General features: G+C 37.5%; 2 protein-coding genes and 1 pseudogene across 4 annotated transcripts; 1 reads left to right on the top strand and 2 right to left on the bottom strand.

Annotated features, from left to right (window-relative positions):
- Window positions 1–3906: 3906 nt before the first annotated feature.
- On the top strand, window positions 3907–6608 carry LOC120075371 (glycosyltransferase BC10-like). 3 transcript variants are annotated; one of them, XM_039028743.2, is made up of 3 exons: window positions 3907–4328; window positions 4409–5042; window positions 5834–6608. In XM_039028743.2, the coding sequence occupies exons 2-3, from the start codon at window positions 4512–4514 to the stop codon at window positions 6470–6472; spliced, it is 1170 nt and encodes a 389-aa protein (XP_038884671.1). In that variant the 5' UTR covers window positions 3907–4328; window positions 4409–4511; the 3' UTR covers window positions 6473–6608. The 3 variants fall into 3 exon arrangements, with proteins under 3 accessions (XP_038884671.1, XP_038884822.1, XP_038884748.1); XM_039028894.1 differs by having other exon boundaries at window positions 4057–4328; window positions 4488–5042; XM_039028820.2 differs by having other exon boundaries at window positions 4061–4328; window positions 4479–5042.
- A 404-nt stretch (window positions 6609–7012) lies between these two features.
- Window positions 7013–10482, bottom strand: LOC120067662 (IAA-amino acid hydrolase ILR1-like 4). The gene is made up of 5 exons (XM_039019202.2): window positions 9916–10482; window positions 9566–9691; window positions 8629–8943; window positions 8020–8148; window positions 7013–7784 (listed from the first exon to the last, which is right to left on the bottom strand). The coding sequence occupies exons 1-5, from the start codon at window positions 10285–10287 to the stop codon at window positions 7377–7379; spliced, it is 1350 nt and encodes a 449-aa protein (XP_038875130.1). The 5' UTR covers window positions 10288–10482; the 3' UTR covers window positions 7013–7376.
- A 9210-nt stretch (window positions 10483–19692) lies between these two features.
- On the bottom strand, window positions 19693–23193 carry LOC150038831 (uncharacterized; annotated as a pseudogene).
- Window positions 23194–24677: the final 1484 nt, after the last annotated feature.

Below are 24677 nucleotides of genomic sequence, written 5' to 3'. Positions count from 1 at the left end.
AGGCTATCTGGGGGGACATATGGGGAAGGTTTTCCCATAGGATATCGTATTGGAATACGAAGCTCATTTGGATTTGCAATTTTAGCAATAGAAGTCGGCTAAAGCATAAGGTTTGGAAAGTTGTTTGGTATGTTGTTCTTTACTATGTTTGGCATGAGCATAATAGACGTATCCATTTTGCGTCCTCATCAAGTGATTATTCTGGATATTTGGTCTGAAATTTTTATACATTGTTCTAAGTAGCTAGGGACTTCTCTCGTGGGGAACCATGGTGCTTTTATCTTTGGAACCTTTTATAGGATCTAATGACAACACTAGAGAGGTGAATATAGTTGTCTACAAATTTTAATTTTAAAATTCTAAACGTGACAACTAAACTTGACATTTAATTTAAGAAAACTAAATAGAATTAAACAATCAATTCAAGTTAATAACATATATCACAATCATGCACATCAACAAAATAATCCTAACATACAATCTAAAAATTAGAAAATAAACTAAGTGCTAAAGAGTTTAGGAAAAAGCAAACATCGAGTTTATAGTGGTTTGACAATGTGCCTACGTCCACTTTCCAAGATTCCTTAGTCATTTTGTTCTATTGCAGGTGAAAACAAAACCTACACGACTCTTTTTTTTACCTAGGCTAAAGAGAAACACGGATCCTTTTCATTGGTTTAGGATTTAACCAATTACTTTTTCTCATATCTCAAGGTGCACCTACATCTTAATACGAAATCCCAATAAAACAATTCAAATAAAAAAGTCATCCAAGTGGGTAAGATTCACAAGTTTTGCTCCACAACACTCCAACGATTTTTCTCTCAACTATTACACTTGTAAAAATTGAAAACAATGAGAGAATTTTGAGTCTTTGGACATTTGAAAGATGGATTAATTGAGGAATAAAGTTCGTGTAATTCTTTTCTTATTTTCTCAAGAATGTGGCTACAAGAATGGATGAATGATTAGTAATAAAAGAATAAAAGGGTTTAACGTCAATCATTGGATCTGGGGTAAAAGGATGGATGGTTGAGATCAAATGGGGATAGAAAATAAAATAGATTAACTTTAGAAAGAATTTTGAGATAGAATATGGAGGGTTTCACGATTTCCCACTCCTTCATTCTTCATTTTCTTAAAAAAAAAAAAAAAAAGATTTGGGATGCCACGTGTTGTAATCTCATTTTCCTTTCTTTTTTCTTTTCATTTTTTTTCTTTTATTTTCTCCTCAACAACCCACCATATCTTGTCCTACCGTTTTGACCTAAGTTTGCCAAGTCACCATCATGTCATCGACCACATTGAAATTTGTTTCCAATATTCTTTTACTAATATCTTTTTCGTTTGAGCTCCCATCAAACAATTTAAGATGTATTGGAATCGTCTTTTTGAGTTCTACTAAATGAATATTATTAAACACTAAAAAATTATTAGCGTACTATAACTTGAGTTTGTTATCATCAAAATACTTGGTTTGAGTGAAACCCTGAAGTTAATACCTTTTTCCTTGAGTTGTACGTGGGTATGTTCTTTTTATGTATTTTGTTCCTTGGTTGCGTCTTGCGTCGTCTTGTTTTGTTGTATTCTTTTTGTACTTTTGACTTTAGGCTGTGAGGTCACTCTCTTTTTTAGTAATACATTACCTTTACAAAAAATAAAATAAAATAAAGAATACTTTCAAACTTGTTTTATTTTAGTTCCTATAATTTCAAAGTACAAAAATTCCATCATTGTACTTTAAATAAATATTAGAATTGTTAACTTTTCCACTAAAAAAGGTATCTATTAGGCTTCTTGTTTTAAATTTTCGAAACATATTCCCATCATATTTTTTAATAAAAAACTATTGTTATTATTATGAGAAAAGGATTTTCAAAAATAGAAAAATAAGAGAAACTATTTACACAAAATAACATAATTTAATCATTTTAGATTTCTATCAATTTCTATCACTGATAACACTTATTTGACTTCTATCAACCTTTATCAATATAGATTTTTAACAGTTTCTATCACTAATAGATGCTAATAGAAGTTTATCAATGTTTGTCAATTATTTTTTTTCTTTTTGATATTGTGTGAGTTAAAAGAATTTAAGACTTCAAAGAGAAATTAGAAAGAATTTTCAACTATGACTTCCTAAGCTTTTGAAGACTTCAAAAACATTCACTCATTGCATAAATTTACATAAACTTTAAGGGATGTTTGTTTCAAGGGTTGAGATTGGATGAGTTAGGCATCCTAAGCCCAACCCTTGTTTCGGGCATGGATTTAGGAAGTCTGGCTTCTTATATCATTTTTCCATGAGTTTGAATAGTGTTTACTATTCAAATCCATAGGTTACCAATTTTTTTCATTTAATTTTAGGAAGTACTTCAGCCAACCACTTTCTATGACTACTGCAGCCAACTCCAGCCGCCTCCCTTCAACGATCGCCGTCGTCCAATTTTGGTTGCCACCCTCCGGCAACCGTTGCGAGCCAACTCCGACCATTGCCGCCGGCCAACTTCAACACCACTTCTGTCGACCAACTCTGGCGACCGTCACCGACCAACTCCGCCTGCCACCTCTGGCGATCGCCACCGACCAACTCCAGTCGACACCTCCTGCGACTGTCATCGGCCAACTCTAGTTGCCACCTCAGCAATCGCCACTGGCTAACTTCGACCACCATTGACCAACCTTTAGCAACCCCCTTCCCGCAAAATTTCAACCACCAACTCCGTTGATCACCCTCCGACTGCCACCAACCACCCTTGAAAAACATTAATAAAAATACTCTTAGTATACAACAAATTAGACAAATTTATATATAAAAATACTTTTAAGAAAGAATTGCAACACATGTATTTTTTTTTAATGAGTTTTTATCAAAAGTGTTTAATTAAAAATGAATTTTTGAAAGATATTTTTTTTCTAAGTCATTCTAAACATGCCAATAGACTACAATTGTATAATTATATTTATTTAAGTTATATGTGTAGAACGATATATATGCTTGAAAGCTCTAATTTAATTTAATAACATTTTAATTTTTTTGTTGGACAATTTAATTAGCTCGAAGACTTAGAATTATTTTCTAAACATAAAGATTTAAAATGTTTAAAACAACTTAGTGACCAAATAAAAACTACAACTCAAATTTTATGATTTTTTATTCCTCAATAATTTGATAAGAAAAAAAATATAGTTTTTAGTCATTGAATTTAATATTAAAATACTAGTTTATTTTAATTTTAAGTCAGTGTATTATGATGAAAAAAATGATAATTTTGAAATTAGTTTAAGTAACAAAAGTCTATGAAATTTTATTTCAAAATCTAGTAAGATTAAAATATCAAATTATTACAATAATAGATTAAATAAAATTATAATTTTAGTCAAAATCTCCATTTCAATTTTTTTTTTAAAAAGTATTCTTCTAATTTTTTTTAAACTATATTAAAATAATTAAGATCACAAATCTAAACTAATCTAAAATCTAATCGGTGATTAAATACAATAAAATATTTTACAAACTAAATATTTATAAATTTGTACTTTATTCCTAGACTACTTAACCCTATATTCCAAACACAAGCTTCTTAAAACAGACTTTTAAAATCTAGACTCTAAACACAGTTTTTTTAAATCAAACTACCTAAACCTCTTAGCTTAATCTCTAAACCTCTCAGCCTAATCTCCAGACTTAAGTTTAAGATTCCAAACCTGATTCACGTTTCTCCAAAAAATTTGGGCAAATAATAACAAAAATGTTACTTTTAACATCTTTTTCACCGTTATTAAAATGCTCTATTGATATGACAAATAACAAATCGAAATAATATAGCAAAATTTCCTAATATACCATACGTTAACTAGTTAAAATATTATATAAATCTATGGGTTAAATATTCGAATCTCGCCCACATTTTAATCTAAAAAATAGAAAATCCCTAGGCAGATATGGCAAGGTATTGGTTTTTTGTTTTTACTAATTTTAAAAACATTTTACGTTACACAATATACAATTAACTATGATTATAAAATTACAAAATTAAGGCAATTAAATGCATGCCCTCAAATTATATTAAATTTGAAACAACAGTCCACAAACCTGCAGTCCACCGGAGATGAATATTGACTGACCGGTCTTCTAGGTTTTCTCACCAAATTTCCTTCTTGTACTCTCCGTTCTTCTTCTCAAACCCCTAAATTTCAACCATAGGAATCTGATTTCGAAACTCCTACTTCGTAAATTTTGTTATCGCAACCCAACAATTCGGTGGGGCTACCGATTATTACAACGGATGATCCTCAATGGCATTGTACAGCCGACGAAAGAGGTAATAATTTCCTCTGCACTCCGCTTTTGTCTTATTGCTATGACATATGTGATGTGCTGATGAGAAATTTATATTTCCAGACAATCATCCATTTGATTTTGGGCAGTGGTGAAAATTTGGAAATGGTTTCTTGTGATTTAACTTTGGTAGGCATTTTAGGTATAAGAGTTTGATGCTGACATCATGCATTCAAGATTAATGGTTATGGAGGACGGCAAGGATTTCGGCACTGTAGTTAGAATTAATCAAACGAGATATCCTACAATGAGGTTTCTTCAATTCTTCTTGATGTTTATAGTATTGGGTCTTGGGGTTTCAATTATTAGTATGAATACCATTAGATATTTTGGAGTTCGAAGTACTGCCCCTGTAGTATCTCCCGTCAGTACTGTTCAACCTCGCTTGGAAGAGCCAAGTGGCAATGGCATAGATAGTTGGATCAAGCCTCCTTCAAATCTTCTTCACAGCATGAGTGATCAAGAGCTACTATGGCGGGCCTCCTTTGTTCCTCAAGTTAAAGAGTATCCCTTCAAGAGAGTTCGCAAGATTGCCTTTATGTTCTTGACGAAAGGGCCTTTGCCTATGGCCCCTCTTTGGCAACGGTTCTTCAAGGATCATGAGGGGCTTTATTCCATTTATGTTCATACTGCCCCATCATACATTGCTGACTTCCCACCCTCATCCGTGTTTTATAAAAGACAGATCCCAAGTCAGGTACTAGCAATTGTTTCTTAAATAAAACCTCTAGTGTTCCTCTTTTAGACCTTTTTTTTTCCTGATTTATTTCATCAAAAAGCAAGAAATGACTGACGACTGAATATTTATGTGGATATTTTTTAATTGTTTGTTGGAATTTGGATGGTGTTTTGTAATGGAGCTCATGGTGTAGTTGCATCTAAATGATTATATTGTAGTATTCTTTTAGGCCTGTTTATCACTTGCCCTGTGGCCTCTCCAGTATTGCATGCTTGCTTTAATTGATCCATTGCTTTACCTAACAACATCAAGAATATTTCTTTTTTTCTTTTTTTTTTTTCCCCTTTCTTTCTTTCTTTCTTTTGGAGGGCATCCTTTGTTGAAGGTGTTGTGACGTAATTTTCATTGGACTGTTTGGTTAGAAAGAAACCATAGAATTTTCTTGAGGAAGAAGAAACTTTTTTTGAGCTTGTAGTTGTAGGATGATCATATTGTTTTCGTAGCTTTGTCTTGGTCTAAATTGTCTCAAGTCGGCATAAATATCTCGACTTGTTAATTTAAGATTCATTTCACTCTTTGTTGATCCTTTCACTGTTGGAGAATATTGCATTGAATGCATTTTCATTTAAACTTATTATATATAGGAGTGGCCTCCTAGTGAATCCTTCGAGTGGAATTTTCTTTTCGACTTATCATAAGAACCATTTTGTCCGTGTTTGCTTGCCGAAGATTAAACTTCTCACCTACTATTTTTGTTCTGTTAATTGAGAGTTAGAATATTCACGTTGCGTGGTTTTTTCTCCGAGTAGGTTGCAGAGTGGGGTGAGATGAATATGTGTGATGCCGAGAGGAGACTGCTAGCTAATGCGTTGCTTGATATCTCCAATGAGTGGTTCATTCTTCTGTCCGAGGCTTGTGTCCCTCTCCACAGCTTTTCCACGGTCTATCGGTATATTGCAAGATCTCGATACAGCTTTGTAGATTCATTTGATGAGCAAGGACCCTATGGAAGAGGACGCTACAACAGGAATATGGCACCTGAGATTAACCTCACTGACTGGCGCAAGGGTTATCAATGGTTTGAAGTCAATCGTGAACTTGCAGTGAAAATAGTTAAAGATCAAACGTACTACCCTTTGTTTAAAGAGTTTTGCAGACCAGCTTGTTATGTCGACGAACACTACTTCCAAACAATGCTGAGCATTGAATCGCCAAATCTTCTGGCGAACAGAAGCCTTACTTTTGTGGACTGGTCCAGGGGTGGTGCGCATCCTGCTACATTTGGGAAGTATGATATCACAGAAGAGTTTTTTAAGAAACTTTTTGAAAGCAAGAGATGCCTTTACAATGATCAGCCTTCTTCTCTTTGTTTTCTTTTTGCTAGAAAATTTGCTCCAAGTGCTTTAGATCGTTTGTTAGAAGTAGCTCAAAAGGTTATGGGGTTTTGACAAAATCCAGCCTTCAGAAATGTTTCCTTTTTATAGGTCCTAATGGGATTTATCATAAATCTTAGTTTGGAGACTATAGTCTGTGTCTTTTTATATTCTTTTAGTTATACTAATCAAACGTAATACCATTAGATTAGATGCTATTGTCCATTTTTCCAAAAAAAAAAAAAAAAAAACCTCCTATTACCACTCCTCTCTGATTTTGATCGTGTAGATACATATATATATATGTACAAATCATTGAACTCTTTCGTAAACATCTCGTCAACATCTCGTGAGAATAGACGAAGTGCAAGCAAACTTAGAGGTTTGATTATGCACCACCATCAAAGGAATATTATATATTTGCTAGTGGTTGGGTAAGAATTCGATTTGATTTTGGTATCAGGTTCAAATACGGCATGGCAATATAAGAAAATGTGAAAGTGGGAAGCTATTATTCTCAACTTTTACTTTAAAAAAATGAAAAGAGGGGATCATTATACATTATTATTCGTTACCAACATCGATCTATCACTCATAACCAATATATTAACATAATTTGTTAGTCACAAGTAATCTTCTTTTAAATGCGAATCTTCACAGTATCTCATTTACATATTACAATATCAAGCTCCAAGAATTAGAGTAATACAATATTTCTTGTGCCCACGAGTCATGGTTATTCCACAAATGTAAGAAATCTATCAAAGAAAAGGAAATGTGCAGACGCTTCACTTTCTTGGAACATTTGGGCCGATTGATTTTGGGTAGGTGCGATAACTGGTGAAGCTTAAATGGAAAAAACAGAATACAGATGCTGTGATAGGGGATTGACATTAGTGGCAGCTCAATAAGATTTTGATTATGTTTTATACCCCTTTTATCTGGTCCAGACTTATGATCAAGCGGGTCAGTAGGCAATTTACAATTCATCGTGACGTTTCTCTTCTGGCGAAGTAACTTTCAACTGGAGTCCAAGAAGATACCTTGTAGCTAATGATGCATGAAGAGCTGCACCATAAGGGAGTGCATCTTCGTTGATACGAAAGTAAGGGGAATGCACGGAATCGAGGTGACCCGATGTTTGATTCTCCATTCCAAGAAAGTAGAAGTACCCCGGGATCATCTCTTGGTAAAACGAAAAATCTTCAGATCCCATAAGTGGTTGCATGTCCTTTACCTTGTCAATGCCAAGCATATCTCCTGCAACATTTTGGAAGTGTTCATGCAACTCTTTATCATTCACAGTTGGAGGGAAAAAAGGTTTATCATTCTCCAAAAAATTGACAGTCGCATTGCACCTATGCACAATAGCTTGTCCAGTGATAACCTATCAAAGAAGCAAATGAGAGTACCATGTCAAAGAATAACATATTAGGATGGTAACAGTGATAGTGACTTAAATATTACTTTTCATCTAACTCGAAGAACATTATGTTAACAGTAAACCTAAAGAACCATTCTGTTCTCAAAAATCAGTGTCGAATGCTTGATAACTTTTTAAGGAAAAGAACAAGCTGAAGAACCCTAAGAAATTGTTGACTTTGCAACTCAAATTTGTATACCTCTTTAATACGTTGCTTAAGTTGAATCATACTATCCTTCAAGAAAGCTCGGAAAGTGCCACCTATCATAACTGAATCTGGAATTACATTGAATGCACCACCTCCTTGGAACTTAGCAACTGTTACTACCTGCACGTTTCACTGTGTGAATAGGGTTTCTTATTTGCAAATCAAAGCAAGCTATTATTGACTGTCAATGCAGCCTTCCTTGCAAATACATTTAGAAGCAGAAGATTGAACACAAGGGTAATGCAGCAAACAGCCCAACAAATGAATACATTACTATTTTAATAAAATGAGAACACGGAGAGGACAATGCATTCCCTGTCCTAACTCTTCAGACAAGCGTAAAGACATTCTTGTTACTCTTTTATGTACTGAAACTACACAAGTGGAAACTATACTTGATATCTTTGGTTCTCACCTCCCCCCCAACCCACCCACCCCAGTTTTCATGTCAAGGGAATGCTTACAAGATTTGGTTGTTTTGGCTTTCTATGGGTTTTGTTGAGGTTGTTAGTAAGGTTCTCATGAAATGTCTAACAATCTGAAAACTTGACTGCATAATTCCTTATTGATGAAAACAGAACAGGAAAATATATGGCTTACCTGTGAATCTAGTGGATCAGCTTCCCTTGAAACAAGATGTTGTAAGCTCACAATAACGTTGGATGCAGCCAAAATTGGATCGATGGAATGCTGAGGAATGGCGGCATGACCTCCTTTTCCACTTATTACTGCTTCAAAGAAGCCGCTTCCAGCTAACATGGGTCCTGATCGCCCAGCCACTTCACCGAGAGGTATATTATGAACAATATGCAACCCAAAGATAGCGTTGACATTATCCAACACTCCAGCTTCTATTATTTTCTTAGCACCTCCACCTCCTTCTTCAGCTGGTTGGAAAACTAGTACAACTGTTCCCTGTTGCGTTAATAAAATCAAAGCAAACAACCAACAACATTAGCTATGAACTAGAGTATTATGGTTATTAATAAGCTTAGTAGAGCATGAAAAGAAAGTAAAACAAGAAGTTCATCCAATTTGATCAGATGAAACCAATTAGCAAACCTAGTGTGATTAGCACTATATTAAATAAACTTCGTCCATCAAATAATTTTCAAAATCTTCCTACAATAGTGTGCACATCTAAGAAATAAGATTACATTCTGAAACACTTTTATTCACTCACATTTTCCACCATGGTTCTTACAAACAAGTGATGCAAAGGAAGGTAACTATGAAAGATTCATATTTATAATTCATGATCTCCAATCCATAAATGAGACGGTGTCAAATTGGCTGTATCACAATAAAATCTCCATAGAATCAAATTATCATCCAACCAAAACAATCACAGAACACCGGCTAAAATCTAGCACATGAGCATAAACCTTCCTGAATTTGCTTTGGGTTTCACCCATAATGCCTCATACATAGATAATCGTGCTCAATACATTCTATGGATCTCTCCCTAGCCAACATAGGGACTTTGTTTGCACCTAACACATTTGTACAGAAAATGATCCACGAAATGCTTGCTTACTTTCAACTCCTCACTTTGCTTTTGAAGGATCTTTGCAGCACCCAAGACCATTGCAACATGAGCATCGTGACCACAAGCGTGCATCTTCCCAGGAACCTTACTCTTATGCTCCCACTCCACCAATTCCTGTAAGAACCGAAATTCACTCCGTAAAAAATTCAAACACGTCCAGGGCAAATTGCTATTCAATTCATTATCAAAGTATTAAAAGATCACGGAGAGAACAAGAGTACGATCATCGATGTTTTGGCATATAATCAAACATCTGGCAGGAAAATTTCACTCTACACTGAATTATCAACTATGAGTCATCAGAAAAGAGTTATATAAGTCAACCAATCGATTCAAACCTGCATAGGAAGTGCATCCATATCTGCTCGAATAGCCACAAAAGGGGGCTGACCAGAACCAACAAAGCCGATGACTCCAGTACTGGCAACTGGGTATTTATAAGAAATGCCCAATTTATCTAATTCTGTTCTAATCACCTTACTAGTCTCGAATTCCTCATAACCAAGTTCTGGGTTCTCGTGGATTTTCCTACGGATTCCCACCATCCAATCAAACAACTCAGGTTCCTTAGCAAATTGGAGGAACTTTTTAGGAATTTCTTCGGGGTTATTTGAGTAGGAGGAAGAATCTGAGAGCACAAATGTTGAAACAAACAAATGTGCGATGAAAATCCAAGAAACCCACCTGAGGGAAGCCATGATTAAATGCATTCGCTGCAGAAATAAGAAATTGAAGAGTGAATTGAAGAGTTAGAAGAGGGAAAATAGAAGGAATTGAGAAGTGGGTGTTGCAAGGTGGGGCTTGGAATGAGAAGAGCCACAGGAGGAGGAAGAAAGGAGGCGATGAAGAGAAGCTTAAAAGCGCAATGTGATGTCCAAAAAAGATATTAGATTTATTATATATTTAAAAAAAAAAAAACAAAACTTTCAATTTTGAGACTAAGAGTGGCGGCCGCAGTTCTTCGTCCACGTGCTCATTTGTATTTTCAACGTGTTGGTTTTTATTTAAAATATATATATATATAAAACTAATTTTGGTAAAAATAACCCTTGGTCGGTATTCTTTTCATGGCTAACGTTTACTTTTTTCCCCCCAAAGTATTGTGGAATTAAAGGGTGACGTGTAGAATTGAATTTCTAATCTCGAGGCCAATAGTACAAGTACTATATAAATTGAACTACGTTCTTGTTAGCTTAACGTTTACTTTTAAAAATAGACTCCAAAAGTTTTTTATTTTGAAAACATATTTATATTAGGTATTTGTAATTGGTGGCAATTTTAATATGCTATTTTGTAGGTGTGTCACCCATATTTAATATTTTGCAAATATGTCAAAAACTTTAAATTTGAATTTCTTATTATTTTTTTATTCCATATTTGCCCTTAGGAGAGAGAGAAAGAAAGAAAGATAGAGAAACGACAATTAGTGACAAACGTGCAGTAAGGCTGCAACGATTGATGGAGGTAAGTGGTGGGGGGAGCTGGAGCAGTAGCTTTGGTTGGTGAAAGAGAGAAGTGTTGAGAATCCCACATTGGAAAAATGAAGAGATCTTATACTTTTTATAAGATAGATGAGTTACTCTTTTATTATTAATTGATTTTGAAATGAAACCTCATACTATCCCATAAGATATGCGGAGTTTATTAGGAGTATAAATGGGTGCATAAGTATATCAAATATATCAATTGAGTGTATAAGAATATTTGCATCATTCAACATCTTTTTTATGTGGACTAGGATTTGTTTTTGACATTTTTACAAACAAAAGATGTTTGAGTTACCGACCTAATTATTGTAATTTATTTTGCCATTTTGGGTAAATTGCAAGTAGCCCCTACATATTATTATTATTAAAAAAAAAAACTACCAAGGCTTCTTGCAAATGCATAGAACTTTCATCATCCGTCCATGAATCACTCCGTGAATTAATAAGCCTACACTGATTATGAAGATACTAGCATTCCTCAAAACCAAAAAGACGATAACATTGTTTGTTCAATTGGTCCCTTGTGGTAATCAAGATCAAAGAGACCATGTGAAAGTTCCTGGCAAACATTTTTCATAAGTCATTCAGCTTCGACCACCGCCCAGTTTCTCATGGTCCCCCAAAATTTCATTTAATCTCCACCAATGATTCAAACAAAGTCATCATGATTATAATGTCCAAACATACCCATCTCTCCACATCAAACACAAACCCCATTGGGACTCTATTGGATTTGGTGCCATAAATCTCATATATCTTATAGTTTGTAACAACAAATTATATATTTAATAAAATAAGATCTAAGGTTATGTGATGTCATTTGAACAGTATGTGGTAGACATACAAGTGGTTTATGTTCAAGTTATTGTAGGGATCGAATCCTGAGCATAAGCGTGTAAACACCTTACATATCGAAAATTGATTTTTGAATAAATAACAATAGTGTTCTAAAACAGAACATATGAAAGATAAACATATGAAATAGCACGCTTTAGAGAAGGGAAACTAAGAGAGAACCATTCTTACCTTTGAAGATTCCTAAACTCCATGAAAAATCCTCTCGATCTTGGCACGAACTTCTTCTAAACCGAACTTGAACGCGACTACGAGAATAACCTTGTTATTCTCAAGTATTCCAATAGAAGGATAGGTGGTATCCAACTAACTGGAAGAGGAAGAGGTAGAGAGGATTTCTCTTCAGAGAGAGTAGTGAGGATTTGTGTTTTGGTGGCTAGAGTAAATCTCACCAAAATGAAATTCTTGCCTTAAAAGGGCCATAAGGTAGAATTTATATGGAGAAGGGTTAACCCCTTCTCCAATTTTTTCTCTATTACCCTTGTGCTTAATTAATTAAATAATGTTTATTTAATTAATTAGCATATTAACTAAATAACTATCTATACATTAAATCCAATTTAGCGTATATATTTAATTAATATAAATAAACATTGTATGTTTATATGCATCGCCTCTCTATTAATTTAATTAATTATTTATTTATAAATATAACTCACTTGAATTAAATATCAAATATTTCTCTCCAACTTAATTTAAACTATAGATCACATCCATGATCAATTACATTTTAATCACATTAGTATACAACTTCTTCAAATTGATTTGAACAATTCAAATCGTTCCTCTTTAATATCCTTTAGTGAGTTAACAAGGGGACCTGGTGGATCTAGTGGACCTACAAATCAAATCTCCAACGATATGAGACTAATGACTAAAATCATTAACCAAATTAATCAATATTCGTTAACTATGGGTACACTCCACTAAAGACCCACAACTGCACTCTTCTCACTCCAGATATATTTCTGTGTCCACAGATATGACTAATAATAGCAAGTTAGTCCTTCACAAGTGTCCATAACACCAACTAGGTCAAATTATCGTTTTACTCTTAGGTTACCTCTGATTTCTTAAATACCAGTGCTCCTCTAATGAACAACCTGTTTATGGTGCAACTAATAAATAGAAACCCTCTCCGGTCAATGAGAGGGTAAGACCCTTTGTTCAAGTCCTGGAGACATCACTTAAGGGAAGACTCATCTACTTACCTTGAAGTCGGGAAGGAGTGAATTTCATCTTGTATTATTATGTTCCTAGCTTCTCACTTTGTTTTGTCCCTAAAATGGTAAGCTTATAGAGTCAACCGAAGGTAAGGTGCTCTCACTCAAACAAGGACTTTTGACAATCCCTCGTGAATAGGATTTTATAATATACTTAGGATTAAGACTATGTTTCCTAGGTCATCCAATTAAAATAGGAACCAAACTAGTTAACGACATTACATCTAGTGGTTACTATTTTGCAATCCGATGTTATGCAAACTCATTGCATAGGAAACCTCTACTCGCGTGTCATATACAAGAACGCGTTGGATCATTGCGTTTGTATCAAATACAAAGTGGGTCATATCCATAGTGTCACTAGGACAAGATACCCAACTTTATCTCTGTATTATAGACCCTTTAGGTTATTTCTTGAATATTGATCCCTATATGTCTCCACATGGAGTTCAAGACTCATAAGGCAACCTTAGATGTTGGTTTATTGGATTTAGGGTTATTAAGACAAAATAGAATACAACACAATCAATAACATTTATTGAATTAACATCGATAACTCTTTGTTGATGACGGTCAATTGATATCATTTACTATCTACAAGTTTTAGGGCATAAAACCCAACAAACTCCCACTTGAACTAAAACTCTAGTCAATGGGTTGTACATAATATCATAATCCAAAAAGTGGGAATATGGTAAATAAATATAATAAATTATGGCATCCATATACCTATTACACATCTTCGACTTACCCTAGATTATACAATGTACATGTCTCGTAAACCTAGATGCTCTAGATGACCCTCGAACACTTTAACTGAGAGAGCCTTCGTAAATGGATCAACAATGTTATGCTCCGAGGTGATCTTTGTGATGATCACATCTCCTTGTTGCACAATCTCCCATATCAGATGATATTTCCTCTCAATATGCTTTCCTCGTTTGTGACTGCGAGGTTCTTTAGAGTTGGCTACTGCCCCATTATTATCACAATATAAAGTGATGGGCAAGTCCATATTTGGAACCGCTTCCAAATCACATAGGAACTTTCTGAGCCAAACTGCTTCCTTTGCTGCTTGACAAGTAGCTACATATTCAGCCTCTATAGTGGAATCTACAATACATCCTTACTTGATGCTCTGCCATACTATAGCTCCCCTGTTAAGGTAAACGCTAATCTTAATGTGGATTTCCTAGAATTCTTGTCAGTTTGGAAATCAGAGTTGGTGTATCCCGTAAGGATCAAATCCTTAACTCTATACACCAGCTCGTAGTCTCTTGTTCTCCTAAGATACTTGAGGATGTTCTTAACCGTAGTTCAGTGGTCTAACCATGGATTGGATTGCTACCTACTGACTACTCCCACTGCATAACAAATGTCTAGTCTATTGCAGAGCATAACATACATTAAGTTGCCCATAGCTAAGCTATAGCAAATATGTCGCATATTCTCAACTTCTTGAGGTATTTTACTATTCCTTAGACAAGTAAACCTCGTGCCTAAAAGGTAATAAATCCTTCTTAGAGCTTCGCATCGAATATTGAGTCAATATTTTTTCGATATAAGTTGCTTGAGACAGAGCTAGCATTATGTTCTTGCAATCCCTAATTATTTGGATCCCAAGTACATATTGCGTCTCTCTTAAATATTTCATTTGTAATTGGGCTGCCAACCATTCCTTAATGTCAGTAAGGTATCCTACATCATTCCCAAAGAGTAGAATAGCGTCCACATAAAGTACTAAGAAAGCTACTTTATCGTTAATGATTTTCTTGTAAATACAAGGTTCATCAACGTTTTGATCAAAACCAAAAGATTTGATCATTGTATCAAATCTAATGTTCCAAGATCTGGATGCTTGTTTCAACTCATAAATGGATTGACTCAACTTGCAAACTTTTTGTTCATGATCTTGGGCTATGAACCCCTCCGACTGAGACATAAAGATGTTCTCTTCAAGATTTTCATTCAGAAAAATAGTCTTGGCATCTATTTACCATATCTCATAGTCATAGTATGTGGCTATGAACAAGAGAATTCTCATAGACTTAAAGCATAACAAAAGGGGAAAAAGTTTCCTCATAGCCAACCCTTTCCCTCTAGGTATAACCCTTTGCTACAAGTCTAGCTTTGAAGGTCTGTACCTTTCCAGCTACATCTCTCTTTCTTTTGTAGATCCATTTACTTGGGTTTGACCCCTTCAGGTTGATCTATAAGCTCCCATACTTAATTGAAGTACATAGTCTCCATTTCAAGGTTCATGGCTTTAACCTATTGATTATTGTCAATGTCATTCATTGCCTGTTTATAGGATAATGGATCCTTAATGCCATTAACTGGTATGAAAACCTGAGTTCCAGTTAAACCCAAGTAACGGTTAGGTTGTATCACAATCCTCGTACTGTGTCAAGGCACTTTCAACGATTGAGAAGCACGAGACTGACCTGAAGTGTTGGCTGCGTCATTAACTCTTAATGAAGGACCAATTGCATTAACAACTCTTGTTGATTCTTCAGTAGCTTCACTTAATACTATTTTGCTATGTGGTTTATGAACTCTCATCTGGTCGTCCTAAAAAAACTGTAAAGTTTGTCGATACAAACACCTTATTTTCTTGAAGGTCATAGAATAGACCACCTCTCATTTCCTTAGGGTAACCAACAAATTGGCATAACCTTGAACGAGGTCATAACTTCTTAGGATTTGTCACTAACAAATATACAGAACAACCCTAGATTCTGAAGTAATATAAACTCGATTTACGCCCCCTTCATAACTCGAAAGGTGTTTCAGAAATACTCTTCGAGGGAACATTATTGAAGATGTGAACTGCAGTTTCTATTGCATACTCCTAAAACAAGCTAGGCAATTGAACATAACTCATCATAGAACAAACTATATCTAATAAGGTTAAATTTCTCCTTTCTCATATACCATTTTGCTAAGGTGTACAAGATGCTAAAAGTTAAGACATATTACAATTGTAGAGACGTGTGAGCGGGGGTGTTCTATACAAAGGGGTTTGTAAAGTGTTACAATTGTTGTAAAGTGCTACAAATGATATGATCCTGATCATTCATATAGAAACATGTGAGCGGGAGTGTTCTATATAAAGAGGTTTGTATAAGACCGGACCACAAAATGATTAGTCTTATTATTGGGGTTGCTGCCCTAAATCTCGTAAGGTCCTGTAGTTTGTAAATGTTGATTTTATGTCCTAAAACTCGTCGTTTGTAAATTAATAAACATATTCTGTTTTATTTTTCGATAAAGTTGTTATTGAAATTGTAATCTTGAATCCAATAAACCAAGGTCCTGAGGCTATTTAATGTAGTTTGAACTTTATGTAGTGACATAAATGTGGATCAAGTTCAAATATATAGCCAAAATGGTATATAGTATATGAATAAGATCGGGCGCCTTATTCTGGGGACACTATGGATGCGGCCCACTTTGTAGTTAGTACAAACGATGTGATCCTAAATCATTCACATAGAGATATGTGAGTGTGGGCATCCTATGCAATGAGTTTGCATAAGACTGGACCATGAAATAGTCACTTTTTACGTTCTAAATGCCGTTTTATGTATAAAACTGACTATTTCGTTAATTGATGACCTAGGTAACTTAATCTTAATCCTGAGCTAACTATCGATTCTGTTCACTTGGAATTATCCTTAGATTTGCATAGGTGAGGGTAGCTCATCATCGCTGGCCCAATAAGCCTCCCATTTCAGGGATAAGATCGGGTGGATAGCTGGGAACATAGGGTGCAAGACGGAATTCACTCCTACCCGTTATAGGGATAGTAGATAGGTTGTTCCATTTAGTACTGAATTCAGGTCTTGAACAAGGGGCCCCACCCTTTCCTTGGCTCAAGAGGGATTCGGTTTATAGGTTGGACCTTAAACCAATTGTTCATTAGAGAATCAGTGGAACTTAAGGAATAAGATGTAGTCTCGGGGGTAAAACAGTTTTTATGACCCAGCCGAGATTACGAATAACCTGTGAAGGATTCTTACTAATCATGGTTATATCAAATGGACACAAATATATCTATAGTGAGGGGAGTGCAACTATAGTCACCCGTTAGTTAACGAATGTTGATTCGCTTCGTCTAAAGAGTTTAGCTAGCTAATCTCGGATCGTTGGAGCCCATGATCTATAGGTCCATTAGGTTCCCCTACTAGCTCATATGGAATAAACTTAGAACAGTATGATAAAATAATTCGAATTATTCGAATTAGGTGAAGAGAGAGAAACCGACAAGTATATGTGATATAATGATCGGGTTTTTCAGTTTAGAGATACAGCTTTAATATTTAAATATGATTTAAATATCAATAATATGAATGCGTTCATGTTCGGAAGCTCGGAAATGATGGAAATGGTCAAAGATGTAAAAAGCCAAAGAGTTGACTTTTGACTTTGAAAAGTTAAACTTTGATCGACCTTATATTCAAATGTGATTTAAATTTCGAGAAAATGAATGCGTATTCATGCTCGGGAGGTCAAAATTAGTCAACACGAAAAAAAAATCATAAAAAGTCAAAATGTTGACTTTTTGGTCAAAGTTTGACTTTGACAAAATGACTATTTTGCCCTTTGACTAAAGTTGGTGGGAAAATCCAAACTTTTGTTGGATAATTTCACTAACAAAATAGTGGGCTAGGTGTTGGCTTATAGTGGAGACATTAAGCCCACTTAGACAGTAGATTCTATGTGTTGGGTTTTTATGGATTTATTTAATGCAATTGTTGCATGACTTTTTTTTTCTATAAATTGGGCTTTCAATTATGGATGAAAAACTTTTTTTTGGCCATTTTTCCAAAATTGTTTTCTAAATTTGGGCTGGAAAAATCACTATTTTTTTAGTTAAAAAAAGAAAAAAGAAAACCCATACCCAACCCAAAATCTATCTTTTATTTCCAATTCTTTCTCTCTCTCGGGTTCTTCATCCATCGGGTCCTACAACTTGATTCTGAGTCCAGAGGATAGTAGATCAATTCTAGTGGTGGTCTGGAAGAGTTCGGGTCGAGATTCAACAAGGAAAAATAGTTTTCAGGAGCTTCAAAGATATTTTAATTTACTGTTTATTCCCTTCATATTGCATGCTAATTTCCTTTTAATTAAAAGAAATTAGAGTATAATTAGGTCTTTTTTCCACTGCGTATGTCTTGTGTTCCATCATGTGGTATTAGAGCATGCTTTAATTACGCTCAATTGCTTTTGGTGGGTATTTTTTTCCTTTTTATTCAAAGATTGAATGAAATATGGACTAAAGTGGATTTATTATGATTTTGGCATTGTTTTTCTTTAAATTTCTTATGGAAATTTGTAATTGCTCACATGTGTATGAGCATTAATGTGTGAAAAAGAGTCTGTAAATTTGTTGGAGTCATTTGAGTTGAAATTAGGTTGTAATTTCTTGATTCCGGGAGAGAGAATAGCAGCAAAATTGAAAGAATTTTGTCTCATAGACCCGACAGAATGCTCCCAAACCCGACCCAAAAGAAGGATCCAACCCGAATTGCTCACACGCTACCCCGCCCAGATCCAACTAGCTCGACCCACATGCCCGTGCGCCCGCCCGCTCTGTTTGCGACCGGCGCGCTGTGTGTCACAATCGCTTTTTCGGAAGCTTCTCTTAGCGATTGTGCGACACTTGTTCCCGCTCACGAATAAGTCAGTCAACTCGAATATGGACTGCCGGTGGCACACCGAGTGCCTCTCGCAACCTCCACCCCCGTTTTAGGGAAAACGGTTTTAGAAAACGGGTTTGGAGAAAAGGTTTTCGTAAGAAGTTTTTGTGAGTGTGAATAAAGAAAGAAAGATTGTAGTAGGCTAGAAAGCAATAAGCAACAACAACAGCTTTATAGAGTACTACTCCGGGTATGAGGAAGTGATGGTTAGTCTTATCCCCATATAGTGCATTCTGAACAAAAAGCCAACTGGCACCCTTGCATATGCAAAAGGGCGAGTGGTCACTTACAATGAAAATGTAAAGAAAGCAAGCTAACTAAGCTAATACAATACAAGATATGAAAGTATGCTAGAAGGGAGTTGGATCGGGCATGCGGCCATGGGCAAGAGACCCTGGACAAGCATGACCGTGACACTGTGCGCCGACCTGGTTCGCTGCCCGCTCTGCCTCTGTCAACCTGTCCCGAGTCTGCTTTTGTTGACTGTGCCAGTGCCCATTGACCAGCCGGTCTAGACGGTTTGGACCAGTCCGTTTGACCTGGTTGAGCTGGTTTGACCGGTTCAACTTGATTTTTGTGTTTTTGGGCCGGTTCGAGTAGTTTTGAGCAGTTCCAGATGGTTCAAAGTGTTTGAAGCCAGTTCCGAGAAGCTAGTTGCTGATTTGTGTAATAAATTAGTTATTTATTTGTTTTTAATGCCTAAATCGATCCACTTTTGTGTTGTTTACCTATTATGCATGTGATGTATAATGTTGTTTGATTATGTGTGCATATAGTATGCCATATAGTTTTAAAACCCCACCATAGGAAAAGCATGTGACATGCATTTGTTATATCTTATAAGTCCTCTACCAACCATTATGTCCTGCCCAAGGTGTGTCGTGACACTTCTTCATCAGCAACCTTCGTAATTCCCCGGATCTGGGGATGTAGAGGCGATTGCCCTTGGTGTATAGTAAATCGTCTTCCACCCAAAACTGACGTGTCTTCCCCTCTGTGGCCAACTGTATGATGGCCTGTGCCGCTGTATCGTTTGTCAAGTGAGTTTTGACAGTTTCTCGTACTGTTGCACTCAACGTACTTGCTTGTAAGCGGGCGAACATGCATAGGGCTGCAAGTTTTCTCTTTTGGCTAAGAGCATCAGCCGCTTGGTTACTTTTCCCTGGTCTATGTTCGAATTGGAAGTCGAACTTCGTTAGACACTCCTGCCACCGTGCCTGTTTCGACGAGAACTTCGGTTGGTTGAAGAAGTAGCAAATGAAGTTATTTTCGATCTTGACCACGAACTTGGCCCCCAAAAGATACTGTCTCCAGGCCCTCAAGTAGTGAACTACTGCTAACATCTCTTTCTCGGTGGCGGCATACCTCCGTTCGGCATCATTTAGTTTCCTACTCTCATACGCGATGGGATGTCCGTCTTAGAAGAGGACACCGCCTAACGCGAAGTCAGAAGCATCAGTCTCTACTTCAAATGGCTTGGTCACATCGGAAATTCCGAGGACCGGCCCCTCAATCATCACTTTCTTCAAGCTTTCAAAGGCAGCTTGACATTTAGAAGTCCAACTCCATTGGCTATCTTTCTTCAATAGTTCGGTTAATGGCCCTGTTCTTCTCGGGAATCCTTCTACGAACCACCTATAGTAGTTGGCTAGTCCGAGGAAGGATCATAGTTCGGTCACGGATGATGGCACCCTCTAGTCTCTGATCGCGGCCACCTTGCCCTCTTCCATACCAATCCGACCACACTCGATCACATGGCCGAGGAAATTTATGCGCTCTTGGGCAAAGGAGCACTTCACTCTCTTTACATACAACTGTTTTTTCCTCAGCTGTTCGAAGACTAGTTGGAGGTGATGTCGATGGTCCTCCAGCGAGGCACTATAGATCACAATGTCATCGAGGTACACTACGACGAATTTGTCGAGGTATTCGTGAAACACTTGGTTCATTAAGGTATAGAAAGTTGTTGGGGCATTGGTGAGGCCAAAGGGCATCGCGAGAAATTCAAAGGCTCCATATCTCGTGTCACAGGTCGTCTTAGGTTCGTCTCCTTTAGCAATTTGGACCTGATAATATCCCGACCGTAGGTCCAGCTTCGAGAAATACTTAGCACCGTAAAGTCGATCAAATAAGTCAGTAATGATAGGAAGGGATATTTGTTGCGGGTTGTGAGCTTGTTCAAGGCCCGATAGTCGATGCACAACCGGAGGCTCCCATCCTTCTTCTTCTGGAACAGTACTGGGGCTCTGTATGGGGCCCTCGCCGGGATGATAAATCCTGCATCTAACAATTCGTCTAACTGTTTTCGGAGTTTGGCCAATTCTGGCGGGGCCATCCGATATGCATTCTTGGTAGGCGGCTTTGCCCCTGGTAACAACTCAATCTTATAGTCAATCCCCCTTCGTGGGGGTAAGGACTTGGGCAAGCTTTTAGGCATGACATCCCGATATTCTTCCAAGACAAATAGAACGTCTTGAGGGATCTCCTCTTCAGTGGATTCAACTGATTCTATCGGGATGGCCATGAATGTGGGTTCGCCGTGGGCCAGGCCTCTCTTCAATTGGAGGGCTGAGATCATTCTCACCCCATTTGGCTGTTTGATACTGGCTTGAACTACGGTGGGTGTAGATCCGGTAATGACTAGACATTTGGCGAGGGGCATTGGTATGTCTTTATGTTCAAGTAGGAACTCCATCCCCAATACCACATCGAAATCATCCATCTTGACAATCACGAAGTCAACGAGGCCCTTTCAGTCTCCTAACTTCACCGAAGTTCTCTTCTCTATCCCTGTAATCGGTAGGGCTGCAGAATTCACAGCTTTTATTTTCCCTGCATCTCTTTCCCAGGTCAAGTTCAGGCGGCGGGCTTCCGTTTCAGCCATGAAGTTATGGGTGGCCCCGGAGTCGACCATAGTGTTCTTGCCCGATCTTTGGTTGACCCAAGTGTCCACATACATAAGTCCTTTCTCTAGTGGCTCCGTTGCCTTTCCCATTTTCTTCTGGAGCGCAGATAAGAATTTCAATGCCCCCATCCTGGGATTCTCAATTTCTGCATCTGGCTCGATTACCGTCTCCTCCAGTTCAGCCTTGTCTTCGGAGGTAGAGGCTAATGTGGCTTGAAAAGCATTGAACGCGATTCGATTTGGACATTCGCCCGCCCTGTGTGGCCCTCTACATATGAAACAAGACAGGGGCGATTGTAATTGTTATGCTGTTGCGGCGGCCCCCGCCAGTTGTTTCCTGATCTTGGTTGGGATGATTTAGGTCCCCTCCTGTGTTCTTGTCTCCTCCCCTAGGTCTGAGAGGACTGGAACGGCTGTTTCTGTTTCCCCCATTTGAGGAAGTTAATTGCTTCCTCATATCTTGCGAGTCAGTGCTAAGGTCGTATAGCCGTTCAGCTGCCGCATAGGCAGAGGGTAGATCCTGTACTCTCTGTTCATATAGTTTTGATTTCGCCCATGGTTTCAGCCCTTCAACAAAGCAAAAGACCTTGTCTTTTTCAGACATATCTCGTATGTCCAACATGAGTCCTGCAAACTGTTTTATGTAGTCCCTGATGTTACCCGTTTGCTTCAGCTCTCGGAGTTTTCGTCGAGCCAAGATCTCGACATTTTCAAGGAAGAACTGCGAGCGAAGTTCTTGTTTCAATCTGTCCCAAGTATCAATAGTGCATCGTCCTTCCTGTATGTCTGTAAATCGTGATCTCCAACACAGTTTTGCATCTTCAGCCAGATGCATCGTTGCTAGTGTGACTTTCGACTCTTCAGTCACTGTGTTCGTCGCCTTGAAGTATTGCTTAAGGTCGAAGATAAAATTTTCCAGGGCTTTTGCTTCTCGCACCCCATAGAAGGGTTTCGGTTCTGGGATTTTTATTCTGCTTACTGCCATTGTTCCCCCAGATGGGGCTTGGTTCCCTACCGCTCAGATGGTGAGATTCACCCTAGCACTCACATCCGCTATCTCGACTCTGACGACGTCAAGGGCCGACCGAAAGTCTTTAGACAAATCGGTTACCATCTGAAGTATTGCCTTTTGGGAGCCGTCCAGCTCTTCGACGTGCTCCTCTATGTGGGCAACAGAGCCCGATGAACAATCGCCACGTTCAAACCTGTCGGACCGTGCTGTTTTGGTCTCGAGGGTCTCTACCCTCATCATCAATTCTCTGACGAGTAATCCGTCTAGGCGGCCCACTACCGCATCAATTCCATCGGCTTTCTTAGCAACTTCTTGTAGCCGAGTCTCTAGGAAACGGACACTATCCGGGACCTCTCTCAGGTAGAGCATTTGCTCTTCCATCTCTACCAACCTATCCACATGGGACTTGTTCAGGTTTTTCGTCGCCGACATGATCACTGATCTTCCCTCTGTGAGCCGACTTGGCTCTGATACCAACTGTCACAATCGCTCTTTCGAAAGCTTCTCTTAGCGATTGTGCGACACTTGTTCCCACTCACGAACAAGTCAGCCAACTCGAATATGGACTGCCAGTGGCACACCGAGTGCCTCTCGCAACCTCCACCCCCGTTTTAGGGAAAACGGTTTTAGAAAACGGGTTTGGAGAAAAGGTTTTCATAAGAAGTTTTTGTGAGTGTGAATAAAGAAAGAAAGATTGTAGTAGGCTAGAAAGCAATAAGCAACAACAACAGCTTTATAGAGTACTACTCCGGGTATGAGGAGTGATGGTTAGTCTTATCCCCATATAGTGCATTCTGAACAAAAAGCCAACTGGCACCCTTGCATATGCAAAAGGGCGAGTGGTCATTTACAATGAAAATTTAAAGAAAGCAAGCTAACTAAGCTAATACAATACAAGATATGAAAGTATGCTAGAAGGGGTTGGATCAGGCATGCGGCCATGGGCAACAGACCCTGGACAAGTATGACCTTGACACTGTGCGCCGACCTGGTTCGCTGCCCGCTCTGCCTCTGTCAACCTGTCCCGCGTCCGCTTTTGTTGACTGTGCCAGTGCCCAATGACCAGCCGGTCTAGACGGTTTGGACCAGTCCATTTGACCTGGTTGAGCTGGTTTGACCGGTTCAACTTGATTTTTGTGTTTTTGGGCCGGTTCGAGTAGTTTTGAGCAGTTCCAGATGGTTCAAAGTGTTTGAAGCCAGTTCCGAGAAGCTAGTTGCTGATTTGTGTAATAAATTAGTTATTTATATGTTTTTAATGCCTAAATCGATCCACTTTTGTGTTGTTTACCTATTATGCATGTGATGTATAATGTTGTTTGATTATGTGTGCATATAGTATGCCATATAGTTTTAAAACCCCACCATAGGAAAAGCATGTGACATGCATTTGTTATATCTTATAAGTGTTATAAAATATATAATATGCATGCTTAGTTTTAATATAAGTGTTATATTAAAGCATGTTTGATTGAAGGAAGCATGTTATAGATGAATGCTCTAGGGTTATAATTGTTATAATTTATTTTATAATTGTTATAAAATAACCTAGACTTCTAAAATCTGTAACAAAGATAAGATGCATGCTCACTTAGGCTTAACCATCGAGCAATCCCATTTTTCATAGAAAATAGGTCGATATCTTGTAAAACCGAAGTTATAAGAAAACTCACCTGGCAAGATCTTGGCAAAAAGTCAGATAAGATGACTAAGGTTGAAGGTTTTTAAGTTGACAGTTCATGGAACACCTACTACCTGGAGATCGAGTCGACGTCTGAGTTAGGTTAAACCGGTTTTATGAGCATGCGTGAGCGGTGTGAGGTAATAAAATTTGTTTATCACCTAGACAGCGTAGGTTAAAAATCCAGTATAAATTTTATACTCGGATGAATCACCCAGACTTAGGATATGTTTAGTTA

This window comes from Benincasa hispida, chromosome 1, assembly GCF_027475165.1.
Source record: "Benincasa hispida cultivar pf3 chromosome 1, pf3_genome.v1.1, whole genome shotgun sequence".
Classification (NCBI taxonomy): domain Eukaryota; kingdom Viridiplantae; phylum Streptophyta; class Magnoliopsida; order Cucurbitales; family Cucurbitaceae; genus Benincasa; species Benincasa hispida.
This window is presented reverse-complemented; position numbering and strand designations above follow the sequence as displayed.

What these genes read in the sequence shown, in the direction of transcription:
- LOC120075371 (XM_039028743.2), top strand. Translation starts at nt 4,512, where the DNA reads ATGCATTCAAGATTAATGGTTATGGAGGACGGCAAGGATTTCGGCACT. An exon ending in AAAGACAGATCCCAAGTCAG is followed by an intron (nt 5,043 to 5,833) that starts GTACTAGCAATT and finishes TTCTCCGAGTAG; the next exon opens with GTTGCAGAGTGGGGTGAGAT.
- LOC120067662 (XM_039019202.2), bottom strand. Translation starts at nt 10,287, where the DNA reads ATGCATTTAATCATGGCTTCCCTCAGGTGGGTTTCTTGGATTTTCATC. An exon ending in TGGATGCACTTCCTATGCAG is followed by an intron (nt 9,692 to 9,915) that starts GTTTGAATCGAT and finishes CGGTTCTTACAG; the next exon opens with GAATTGGTGGAGTGGGAGCA. An exon ending in CTGATCCACTAGATTCACAG is followed by an intron (nt 8,149 to 8,628) that starts GTAAGCCATATA and finishes TGAAACGTGCAG; the next exon opens with GTAGTAACAGTTGCTAAGTT.